At 46.1% G+C, this 13,229-nt stretch overlaps 2 protein-coding genes across 2 annotated transcripts; both read left to right on the top strand.

Moving 5' to 3' along the window:
- The first annotated feature begins 6,863 nt into the window (after positions 1 to 6,863).
- LOC134286425 (uncharacterized) lies at positions 6,864 to 7,415 on the top strand. The gene has a single exon (XM_062848034.1). It carries the CDS (start codon positions 6,864 to 6,866, stop codon positions 7,413 to 7,415), a length of 552 nt encoding a protein of 183 aa, XP_062704018.1.
- A 1,037-nt stretch (positions 7,416 to 8,452) lies between these two features.
- Positions 8,453 to 9,724, top strand: LOC134286424 (uncharacterized). The gene has a single exon (XM_062848033.1). It carries the CDS (start codon positions 8,453 to 8,455, stop codon positions 9,722 to 9,724), a length of 1,272 nt encoding a protein of 423 aa, XP_062704017.1.
- The last annotated feature ends 3,505 nt before the right edge of the window (positions 9,725 to 13,229 follow it).

Raw genomic sequence — 13,229 nt, 5'->3', positions numbered from 1 at the left:
CAGGTGCCTGCCAAAGCAATCCACGATTTGGTTCACGGTCAATCGCACCTACCAGGATCTCGTCCATTACGATGAGGAACAGTAGCGGTGATAGGTGCCTCACTCCAGCAACGACCCGGATGGGATCGGACAAAACAGCGTTGTGCAGTACTCTGCACGAAAATGCTCTGTACTGTGCTTCAATGAGGCCGATGATTTTCTCAGGGAGACCCTTGCACCTGAGGGCTTCTCACATGTTTCCGTGATTGAGACGGTCGAAAGCTTTTTCGTAATCAATGAACACCAGGTAGAGAGACTCTTGGAATTCATTGATTTGCTCCAGGATGATACGGAGCGTGACAATAAGGTCCACACAGAATCGTCCGGCACGGAATCCTGCTTGCTGCCGTCGGAGAGTTGCGTCAATCTTCTCCTGTATCCGGTTAAGGATCACTTTGCAGAGGACTTTGAGAACGATACATAGTAACATGATGCCCCGCCAATTATCGCATACAGTCAGGTCCAGTGATCCAAAATGTACTATCAAAAACTGTAGTTTGCATGATAATCGTGGGTGTATGGTCTTGACTATCATGCAACAAAAACATTCACGTATGACCAGATGAAATATTCATGGGTGACTGTGACATTTTTTTAATCACGGCAAAAAATGTAGTGGATTTTCAAATTGAGTGAACTAATGAAATACCAGTGGTTCCGAAAACTGCGAACGGGGCATGCGTATAACTTATGAACCGGAAGTGTGAAGAAGCGGAGACAAAAAATTTCGGATTGTGCTTTCCGAGGGTCATAACCACCAATGGAGCAGGGGAACAAAAGTCAGTGGCTCCCAACTGAATAGTTACGGCCCACGTCTAACAAATCAAAAAGTCTCATGCCATACGGATATTTTCAGACCTGGCTATTAATTGAGTTGATGTTGAAACCCGATATCCTAGGCCATTTTGGAATTCAATATGGCGCTTGGGGTTTCTGGGACAATATAGGGACAATACTGAGGGTTTCCGCTATCCTCAAAAACGCCTTCGTAACGACTTTGAAATCAAATCCGCTGAAAATGCTCTGAAGCTTCTTGGAATGGCTCCAAAATCCCCCTAAAACCCCCAGAAACTCCATGTAACGCATCTAAGACCCTCCGAAACCCCAGAAAACGCCATGTAACGCCTCCGTAACGTTTCTGAAATCTGCCGAAAATGCTCTGAAGCTTCTTGGAATGCCTCCAAAATCCCCCTAATACCCCCAGAAACCCCATGTAACGCACCTCAGACCCTCCGAAACCCCAGAAAACGCCATGTAACGCCTCCGTAACGTTTCTGAAATCCGCCGAAAATGCTCTGAAGCTCTTTGGAATGCCTCCAAAATCCCCCTAATACCCCCAGAAACCCCATGTAACGCATCTCAGACCCTCCGAAACCCCAGAAAACGCCATGTAACGCCTCCGTAACGTTTCTGAAATCCGCCGAAAATGCTCTGAAGCTCTTTGGAATGGCTTCAAAATCCCCCTAATACCCCCGGAAACCTCATGTAACGCATCTCAGACCCTCCGAAATCCCAGAAAACGCCATGTAACGCCTCCGTAACGTTTCTGAATTCCGCCGAAAATGCTCTGAAGCTCTTTGGAATGCCTCCAAAATCCCCCTAATACCCCCAGAAACCCCATGTAACGCACCTCAGACCCTCCGAAACCCCAGAAAACGCCATGTAACGCCTCCGTAACGTTTCTGAAATCCGCCGAAAATGCTCTGAAGCTCTTTGGAATGCCTCCAAAATCCCCCTAATACCCCCAGAAATCCCATGTAACGCATCTCAGACCCTCCGAAACCCCAGAAAACGCCATGTAACGCCTCTGTAACGTTTCTGAAATCCGCTGAGAATGCTCTGAAGCTTCTTGGAATGCCTCTGAAATCCCCCTTAAACCTCCTCAGACCCCAAGTAACGCCCTTGACACCCTCTAGCACGAGTTATCCGCATTTTTCTTTCGCAGTTTTCGGAACCACTGGAACTCCAACTCTACATTTCAAAACTGTCATTTCGTACTCCCATCATCTTGATTTGTGTTACAATCATGGTGCCAAATGCTACATTCATGGTAGACGACATTGATGCATCGACGGCAGCATGAATGTAGTGTGTGACGGTAGTATGCAACATTAGTCATGACGGTAAAGGCGTTGCGACGATAATGAAAAAAATGTACTATACGGTTCACTGGTCAGGTCACCTTTTTTGGATACCTACCTTTATTAAGACGCATTACATCCAGTCGGCCGGAAATGTCGCGGTTTCCCATATGTTGCAGAATAATTGATGCAGTAGTTGTGTGGATACTACGGGGTCAGCTTTGAACATCTCAGCTTATATGTGATGGACCTCTGGGTGGGGCCCTGTTCGATTTCATGCTACGGATGGCTGTTCTGATGGAGTTTCGGTGTTGACACGCGTTATGCGTCGAACCCTCGGCGGATCATGCTGGGGTGTTGATGACGTGGCCGACACTTGAAAAAGGTTTCCAAAGTGCTCGAACCAGCGCAGCGTTTCAGTTGGTCAGTAATTGTCCAGACGTGTCTTTCACGGGCATCGTAGCGTTCATCTTAGTTAGTCCCACTAAGGCGACGTGAAGCATCGTAGAGGAGACGGATGTCGCCGGTGTTTGCGGCTTTCTCGCCTTCGTCGGCTACGGCTTTGGCTCCTCGTGTTTTCGCTCGCTCTATCGCGGCTCAATTGATTTCTCCGGGTGCGTAGCTCACCCATATTATTCACGCCGGTGGCGATGAAGGCGTTCTTGATGACGCTCCATTGATTTTCTACGCTTCCACCTGCTGGAATATCCGCAGCACGGTTCTCTAGCTCCTCGATGAAGGACCTTTTCACCGCAGCGTCTTCCAGTCACCGTGTATTGTACCGGTGCCCGATTTTCTTCTTCTGTCGATGGATCCTCGCAATGCGCAGCCGGAACTCGCCGATTTGGAGGTGATGGTCGGACGCAATGTCGGCGCTACGTTTGTTCCACTCATAGATAAGGTACCGTCTCCATTTTCGGCTGACGCCATCACAGAAAACCCATGTCACTTTGTGCACTGGCCAATGAGGAAAGACCGATCCCCCAATCACCATGTCATTTTTGCCACAAAACTCTGAAGACAGCTCACCGTTCTCGCTCATTTCTCCGAGACCATGGCATTATATGACGTGTTCATGGTCCGAGTTGTGGGAACCTACCATCGCGTTGAAGTTGCCCATGAGGATATCCTTATGGAACCTTGTCCACGACAGCGTTTAGTACTTGGGGGTTTTCGGTCTTGCAGTCTCCGGTGCAGTCAAAATGACATAAATTTTCGATGCCCGACGTTTCGATGGACTATGCCATCTTTCTCAAGGGTTCTATTTAAACAAATTGGACGTAGTACATATTAAAGACTGCACCGGAGACTGCAAGGCCGAAAACCCCCAAGTACAAAATTACCAGTCGATAGCATCCACAAGACAGCGTTTAGTTGACTGTAGAAGTACTCTTTGTTTTACATTTCGCCAGCATCGGTTAACGTGTAACATTGGATCATGGTAAGGTTTCGAATCAGTTCGTAATTTTTCATTTTCGGTTTCTGTTATGGGTTTTGGTTTTCAAGAACAGTAGGTTAGTGGCCTAAGGTCCCCTATCCACCGTGGTAAGGCTGCCACTTTAGGTATAGCTTTCGGTGGAAGAGAATTGAACTGACGCTGTTTGAGCCGCACCTCATTGATGAACAGACGCTCGGGTCGTACCTCCTCAATCTAGATGAAGTCAGAGATCAGCAGTGCCCATGCTGCACTACTAGCTAAGCACACAGTTCTTATTTGGTGGTTTCTGTCATCGCTTGACCCGTTGAAGCATGGGTAGGAACTTGTGAGAACCAGAGCTATGTTGGACGCTTACAGCTTTGCAGCCCGCCTTCGTGAAAGATTCATTTTTATTTTCTGAAGGACTAAGCGGTTTAAAAGTGGAAGTATTGTACGGTGACGTGACATCAATTCAAGTCAATTGCTTAAAATTGACTGTGTTACCAAAATAGGATCCCCTGTCCAAATGGCCCCGCACCCTAATCATAGTCACGCCGACTTGTGGTATTACACAATTATTTCAATCAATTTACTGCTATGGCATCTCGATTTCCACTGCATTATTGCACTGACATTGTTTCAAAATGCTCTTAAATTATTTATTGAACAAATCAAACCAAATCCTTGAAGAACCACCAGAAAAGCATGACGACAATACTGAAATCGAAAAACTATTCAATCGTATCGCCATAACCACATCCTCTGTCATCAATTGTATTCAATGTGAGTACTTCTACCGGGTCTTGGTCGGGTGTCGTCTGCTCGACACTGTGCCAGCCAGCAGTAACAATGAAAAAGATGAGTCCCCTCACCGAGTATACACTCCACTTGAGACCAGAGAGCATAACCTCAAAACCCCACCCTAGTGCTCTTCTCGAAATGTCTGTTTCCACCATTCCGTCTAGAAGAAACACGAAATCGATGAAGCTATCTTCGTAATTTCTCGGAAATTAATGGATGCCTTCCATTGACCCGGAGGGGGGGTATAACGAGCACCTACTGCGGGAAAATGGCTCTTGTGGGGCTGTTCGAGTGGTTCTTTCTTGGGATGCGGCAGAGGCGACGACGACGCCCTCTCACTAGGTTCTTCATGAAGGTATCAATTTACCAAGAAAGGAGGTAGGTATCATCAATAATGGGAATTGCAATGAAAGATGACGAACGAGTTTTCAAACTATGGAGGTCAATATAATAATGGGAGAACAGCATGAATGGGGGGAGAACCATTGGTTCCGCAAATGGTGACATATGAATGACAATTACTTCGAAAAAATGTTTTATATTATAGGCGAACTCAATAAATACATCGCTTTTACGCCGATTGGACTATAAAATCCTCGTGGTGGGCGATATGCAGAAGCGCTTAATCGGTTCGTAGTACGGACGTACGATGCAAATGGAATTGTGTGAAATTGTGATATGCAGCGGTTCTTCGACATTATCGACGTCAGTTTCTATCATGGGGCTAACATCGACTCCGACCCCAACCTGGTGATGGTCAAACTGCGCCCAGAACTTTCCGTCATCAACAGTATACGGTACCGGCGATCGCCACGTTACAACCTAAAGCGACTAAAACAATCGCTATAAATATCCATCCGAGGGCTACTGGTCTTAATTTTCCCAGGAAACGGTCGCATCATCGGTGATTTGCATCGCATAATCGTCGGCGTACGTGAGCCCACTCCAAAATGACGACCGAGCAGGAGAAACGACAGCTAGGCCTTCGGCGTACATCCCTACTGGCTTCGCTAGGAAGAGCGGGGCAATTCCTGGAGACGTATGATGATCAACGGGACGTATGATCGACAACATTCGACAGAAGCTCGAGGACATCCAGGAAGTCCTCGAAGGCATCGAGGAGTCGAGCGAAGGTGTGCGCCTAAACTCGCAGGTACGTTCTGGCTTTGAAGGGCAGTATTTCATCAGCCTTATCTGTTGTCTAAACTGCCTCCGTCTATGCCTTTCGGCGGTGCTCCAAATCCCCTCCCCCTACGGTTTCCTCCAGTCTAAAGGGTTTGAAGCTTCCAACGATCACTCTGCCAGAGTTCAACGGCGATTATAAGGAGTGGTTGGCATTCCGAGATACCTTTCTGACTTTGATCCACTCAAATCAGGATGTTCCGGACATCCAAAAAGTTCCACTACCTGGAATCGTCAGTTACCGGAGAGGCATCACAAAACATCGAGTCGTTCGCGATTAGTGCTGCCAATTATCAACTGGCCTGGCAAGCACTGGTAGGCAGATACGCAAACGAATACCTTCTCAGCGAAGCGACATCTTCAAGCGATGCTGGAGATCCAACGGGTAAAGAAGGAGACGACGGTTTCGTTGCACGGAATCGTTCATGACTTCGAGCGACACACCAAGATTCTACGGCAGCTAGGGGAACCAGTGGATACGTGGAGCACCATCTTGGAGCATTTGCTCTGTGTCCGCCTTCCAGATGACACTTTGAAGGCATGGGAAGACCACGCATCAACAACGAACGATCCATCCTACCAGGCTCTCATCGATTTCCACCATCGCCGCATCCGTGTTCTTGAGTCCGTTTCCGTGAATCAAGCACAGCTTCCACCGCAGCTCGTTACTTCCTCTCATGTATCGACCGCTCGCAAATCTGCCCAGGGAAAACCATCGCCTAGTGCAGCAGTCGAAAGTCCTCCGAGCAAGTGTTACGCTTGTGATCAGCGACATCCATTGGTGAAGTGTGTGAAATTCGAGCGGATGAGTGCAGAAAACCGACTTGCTTTGATCAACGCCCATCGCCTGTGCTTGAACTGCTTCTGGGCCGACCATTTCTCAAGGAGCTGCTCTTCCAAGTACACATGCAGGGTCTGCAAGAGGCGTCACCATTCTCTACTCCATGACGGATTCGGGGACAGTCACGAGCAAGCTCCCTCCAATGCAGCCCGTTTATCAACGAATGTAGGCCTAGCGTCTCCAAACTACAACTCCTTATCTTCCGCGCTCTCGGCCGCCACGTCCGTCCGGCCAGCGGAGGCCACCTGCAGTCTACCTATCCAAGACATTGAGAAGAACGTTTTTATGTTGACGGCGATAGTGATTGTCGTCGATCGCTATGGGCAGGAGCATCTGGCGAGGGCTCTCTTAGATTCCGCATCCCAACCCAACCTGATCACCGAGAAGAGAAGCAGTGCGAAGAGTTGTTTTCGTCCACCACGACGAGAAACGGGAGGGGCGATATATGGTGCGGCTCCCCCGGAATCCTAACTTCGACGAGCTCATCAGACATTCTAAATCCATGGCACTCCATCGATTCAACCTTCTGGAGCGGCTACTCAGCCGGAATCCCGAACTGAAGGAAGAATACCACAAGTTTGTGGCGGAATATCTTTCCCTTGGACACATGCGGCGTGTTCGAGCGGACGATGATAGTCATTCCTATGCATATTATCTACCGTACCACCCGGTGGTAAAAGAATCAAGCAAAACGACGAAGGTACGAGTTATCTTCGATGCGTCGGTTAAGACAGGCTTCTCCCAAAACGAAGCTTTGCTAGTAGGTCCTGTGGTGCAGGATGACCTCCTTTCAATCATCCTTCGGTTTCGCACGTTTCCTGTGGCACTAGTTGGTTATATCGCAAAAATGTATCGGCAGGTGTTGGGCCAGCCGGACGATACAGCGTGCCAGCGAATTATGTGGCGATTCGACCCGGCAGCTCCAGTCGAAAGATATGAACTGCAGATGGTTACCTACGGCCTGAGCCCGTCTTCCTTTTTGGTTAACCGTACTCTGCAGCAACTAGCCGCTGATGAAGGTGATTCGTATCCGTTGGAAAAGCCAGCTCTCTAAACAGGTTTCTACGTGGATGATTACATCGGCGGTGCGCAATCCATCGAAGAAGCTATCAAGTTAAGACAAGAGCTGACCGAACTCCAATCAAAAGGTGATTTCGCACTCAGGAAGTGGACTTCCAATCAGTAATCGGTCCTTGCTGGTTTATCATCCGACGAAATCGGAACGCAGTCGTCGATCAAGTTCGATGAAAACGAAACGGTGAAAGCTTTAGGCATATCCTGGGAGTCCGAGTCCGACAATCTCCGTTTCGACTTCAAAATCCGTCAGCACGAAGGGGCACCCACAAAACGCTCAATTCTCTCTGGAATCTCCCAGCTGTTCGACCCTCTTGGGTTGATTTCCCCGATTGTCATCATGGGCAAGATGTTGATGCAGAAGTTGTGGTTACTTCCGTGCGTCTGTGACGATCCAGTGCCGGATTACGTCGCGTTTTCCTGGGAGGAGCTCGCTGCTCAGATTCCGAAGGTCACAACCTTCCGTATCAGTCGGTACGCACTGCTACCGAACGCTAGTATCCATCTGCACACTTTCTCCGATGCCTCAGAGAAAGCGTACGGAGCTTGTACGTATGCCAGATACGTAGATTCATCCGGAATGGTCCGAATTCAGCTACTCGCTTCCAAATCCCGAGTCGCACCCCTTCGCAAAATCACGCTCCCACGCTTGGAGCTTTGTGCGGCTGATATTGGAGCAAAACTCCATTCACGTATCGTACAGGCCCTCGAAATGCCCATTGCCAGTTCCCATTTATGGTCCGACTCTGCCGTCACGCTTCAATGGCTACAAGCGCCCCCTAGGACCTGGAAAACATTTGTGGGAAACGGGGGTATCAGAAATCCAGGGACTTACGCATTGCGCTTTCTGGAACCACGTCGCCAGCAAGGACAACCCAGCGGACCTGATTTTCCGCGGTGTGAACGTCGACGATTTCTTGGTCAGCGAGTTTGGCAACGAGGCCCCAAGTGGCTGTCGCTCGCTGAAGAGCATTGGCCGGTTAGGAACATTCCACCGTATCCAGTAAACGGAAAGGAATGTCGCAAGCTGATCACCACAGTTGCCAGAATTCAAGAAGCGTCTATCGTCAATCCTGTCTTCGTCAGATATTCGTCCTACGAACGCCTACTTCACATAACCGCCTACATTATTCGGTTTCTCGCCAACGTTCGTTGCAAAGCTCGCTCGCAACCACTTCCTTCCACTGGTTCGCCTCCCGGTATCGCACTGTCCGTCGACCATCTCATCAACGGCTTTTAATCCAACTTGCCCAAGCCGACGCATTCCGTGAAGAGGTCCGTGATCTGCACGTCGATAAGGCTGTCGGAAAGCGATCTTCCACCCGTCTGCTGGCTCCATTCCTCGACTCTGAGGGAATCATTCGCGTAGGGGGGAGCCTCAGACTTTCAGACCAGCCTTTTCTAGCCAAACACCCCGCTCTACTGCCGAGTAACCATCCTCTGGCCCGCTTGATTGCCAAATCCTACCATCTGGCACTTATTCACGGTGGTGGCCGCCTAACTCTCGCGGCCATGCGGGAAAAATTCTGGCCCATACACGGACGACTCGTCCGCAGTGTTCTCCGCAGCTGCTACCGATGCGCCCGAGCCAATTTTGTCCCTACGAGCCAACATATCGGACAGCTGCCACTTCATCGAATCACGCCTGGTCGACCGTTCGTCGTTACTGGGATGGATTACGCCGGGCCGGTTTACTTGAAACCGGTGCACAAGCGAGCCGTCGCAATGAAGGCGTACATCTGCATCTTCATATGCTTCTGCACCAAGGCGGTGCATATCGAGTTGGTAAGCGACTTATCCACTCAAGCGTTCTTGTCAGCACGCCGCCGGTTCATCGCACGTCGCGGACGACCGACCGATCTCTACTTCGATAATGGAAAAAACTTCCAAGGCGCTGCCAACGAGCTGGAAGATGTGTACCGGATGCTGGAGAATGAAGACCGCCGAAACGAAGTCACATCCAACCGTTCTAGCGAACGGATCACCTGGCACTTCACTCCGCCGAAGGCCCCGCACTTTGGAGGGTTATGGGAAGCGGCGGTGAAGGTTGCCAAGGCTCAGCTTTACCGACAGCTCAGTGCGACAAGACTGTCATTCGAAGACCTTTCAACAATTTTGGCGCAAATCGAGGCAAGCATGAACTCGCGACCTCTAGTGCCCTTAAGCGAGGACCCCAATGACATCGTGGAGCTTACACTGGCGCATTTTCTGATAGGCAGCACCATGCATGCAATGCCAGCATCTGATTTTCATCAGACACCCCTTAACCGTCTCGTCGATTACTACTAGAAACTCCAAGGAATTTACCAGAAGTTCTGGCATCACTGGAGGAAAGAATATTTGCAGGAGTTACAGCATGACACCAAGACCTGTCATCCAAATACGGACTTGCAACCTGGTAGACTTGTGGTCTTAATGGATGCCTGTGAAATGGTCGCTGGCGCGAATCGTGGCCGTGTTCCCAGGGAAAGACAACTTATTCAGAATCGTATCTTTACGTACCAGTCAGGGCGTCATCGTACGGCCAATAATCAAGATTTGTTTACTGCCGTTGGCGGAGAGGATACAATTGCCAGAAGATGAAATAGTTCACGGAAATTCAGGAGAAGATTAATATTAATATTCATCTAGATTAGATGTAATTTTCCTATAGTTTGTTAGTGCAGCTTGTTTGGAATTTAAAATCATGTATCGAAACTCATATTTTCAAGGTGGCGGCGATGTTGTGAATGGTGTAATGTTTCGCGGTCATCAATACGTTCGACAATAGCATCCGAACCCTTCCACTACAAGGTCAAGATCACAACACACACAACTCTGTCGATGTAGTTCATTTGCTCAGCTCTCTGGGGTTCGTCCGACTCAGTTGTTGTGCCTCAGTTTATTTTTGATCATTCGATCGCGCATATCGTCTCCCTATAGTCTGTCCCTATTGTACGTGGAGAAATAAAAATCTGAATTGTAAGTGAAGATCACTCCCGAGCAGGCGTGTGCCTCTCGGGGGCGAATAAAAACCCAAAGTTTGAAAAAGTCAGTTGTTTTCGTCGTCGCCTGGATCCCTTCTCATCATCCACACAACGTTGGGTCCGAACCCGGAAGAAACACATACAGTTTCCTACGCAAAATAATTAATTATCTACATATTCTAGAGCTTCTGGAGGACCATTAAATATAATTACATTTAGCATGTACCGTCAAATGGGGTAACTTGCAACACTTTTCGACTTTGAAGCAATATCATTGAAAATCTAAACATTTGAAACATCCTGTGAAGCATCGTGTACGCTAATTACCCAGAGTAGAATACTATGCAGCACTTGGTTTACCAAAATGCGTTGCCACCTAATCAGGAGGTGCGAAATACATGCTTGTTGCAAGTTTCCCCATCTGTGGGGTAACTTGCAACATAGGACATGAAGCTAAGTTAGCTATCATTGAACAGCACTAACATTCTAGTATTTAGTCGTATTGTAAATTTTTGATGTTATGCATGAAACATACCATGAAAAGATGTACACTAACCAGTTGACATATAATTTTCCATGAAAGGATTGATAGTTATTTCAAGCGAGAGTATATCGTTTAGCAACGGGTTTCACGTCCCTCAAACACAAAATATATATGATTCTCGTGACTTAGCACTCATTACAAAATGTCAACAATGATTATTGTCATAACTTGAAAAGGTAGAGTGAGTCATCTTCAAGTAGTTTTCAGTTTGAAGTGGTGTTTGGCAATTTCAGCTAAATTAACATGATTGAAACACACCTATTCTACTTTGTAAATGTCAAACTCGCTAATTTGGGTATTAAACTGAAATAATTCACTCCATCTAGGTTCAGAATTGATATTAGTGATTGCTTTACAGCGTTCATAAACAAAAATTGAACTTTTAACATGATGAAACATGAATGAAACTTCAAAACGTGGTATTTCCTAACAATGTTCGAAGGTCACGTGCAAAACAATGTAAAAAAATGAATTTTCATTTGAAAATGAACGCGTTACGTAATCAATAAATGATTCATTTCGGTTATTTCTGTCAAGTATATCGTGAAATGAAGATAAATAATAGAAGGTTTCGTCAAATTCAACTGTTGCAAGTTACCCCATAGTGGTTGTCGAATATAATAATGATTTTTTGCATTGCTTAGTCGATAAGTTTATCAAACTTTTATCGTTTAGCTGAGCTTACTATTAGGTACACTAACTGCAAGCAAGGTCATCAGACTTATCGCACTTACCATAAGGGAGAGGTCAAGCACGATTTTCATACTTATTTTTATGGCATAAAATGAGCAATCCGTTTTAACAGTGTAGCTAAACCATAAACAAAGAAACAAAGCTAATTTTTATACTAAATCGATCTTTGATACACATAATCTCTATAACCGAAATAGTAGGGCATACTAGTTTTTATTATTATTAGAAAATGCTTCACATTTAGTGTATCTCATCGTGTTGCAAGTTACACCGCTGTTGCAAGTAACCCCGTTTGACGGTACTGTAGGCCGTCCCTATTTTTGCAAAAGTTGGAAATGTTAAAAGTTCAATATTGCAAAACGATCGTTTTAGCTAAAAAACCATCATGCCAAAATTTGAAGTCCCTATCTCAAGGCTAAGTGGTCCCCCACGGGGCCTAAAGTTCTCAAACATTGTATGGGGTCAAAAAAATCATGAAATTTTTTCGACGAAAAAAATATCCTATTTTACTAGAATTGGTGATTTTAGGACCCTAAAGGGCCAAAAATGTGCTCAGAATTGCGATATCTCTTTTAGTTTTTGAGTTATCGGACAAAATATGGCAGGTTTCCTCAGGCATTTCATAAAATGGTCAAAATGTTCATTTTTAGGTAGTTTTTTTTGTCAATAACTCAGAAACGAAAAGAGATATCGCAATTCTGAGCACATTTTTGGCCCTTTAGGGTCCTAAAATCACCGATTCTAGTAGAATAGGATATTTTTTTCGTCGAAAAAATTTTGGCATGATGGTTTTTTAGCTAAAACGATCGTTTTGCAATATTGAACTTTAAACATTTCCAACTTTTGCAAAAATAGGGACGGCCTAATGTACTGCTCTTTGAGCTTATCTCCTATTATATATGCCTGGTTTATATTCCCCTGTGACGCAATCACAAAAAATTCTTTGAATTTTACTATTTCAACTATCTGGTATGCTTCAACTATTTAATCTTATGAATTGATTGCTTCTATCAAAATCTACTCAAAATCGGTACTACATTTTGCTAATCGTTTAATCACGTTAGCGCAGGTTTTGATTTTTGACCAGGAATGTGTCTAGTGTCTACGTGTCGTAAAATTTCTGCCGATGATGGAAAATATGTGTCTGCGTCAGCTGATTCAATATTTTTAAGAATTCTTGGAAAAAGGCTGCTTCTTGTAGTGTGAAAAATGTCCTGATCTGGGCATTTTCCGCAACGGCGATATCTTTAAGTTTTATTCTCATAGCTGATTATGTTGAAACAAAAAAAAAATACTTCCAATTACAGCACGACAAATGTGTCGATTATTAATGACATCTGCTGCAAACGATTAGTGTTCCATTAAAGATAAAGCCATCTTAATTGCCGCTGTGAATGACCACAAATGACCGAACTAGCCTCGAGTGTATAATAAACTCTGTGTGCATTGTGCAGAGTCTGGTCGTAACAGAGCAAAGATTTTCAAAGGGAATCATCTCCGGCTTATTCACTCCAAAGAATTTTCCAGGATTTCCAACAAAACTCCCGGGCTCTGCCAATGGATAATTCCATGCAAATGTTTATCCTTCACG

This window comes from Aedes albopictus, chromosome 2, assembly GCF_035046485.1.
Source record: "Aedes albopictus strain Foshan chromosome 2, AalbF5, whole genome shotgun sequence".
Lineage (NCBI taxonomy): Eukaryota > Metazoa > Arthropoda > Insecta > Diptera > Culicidae > Aedes > Aedes albopictus.
This window is presented reverse-complemented; position numbering and strand designations above follow the sequence as displayed.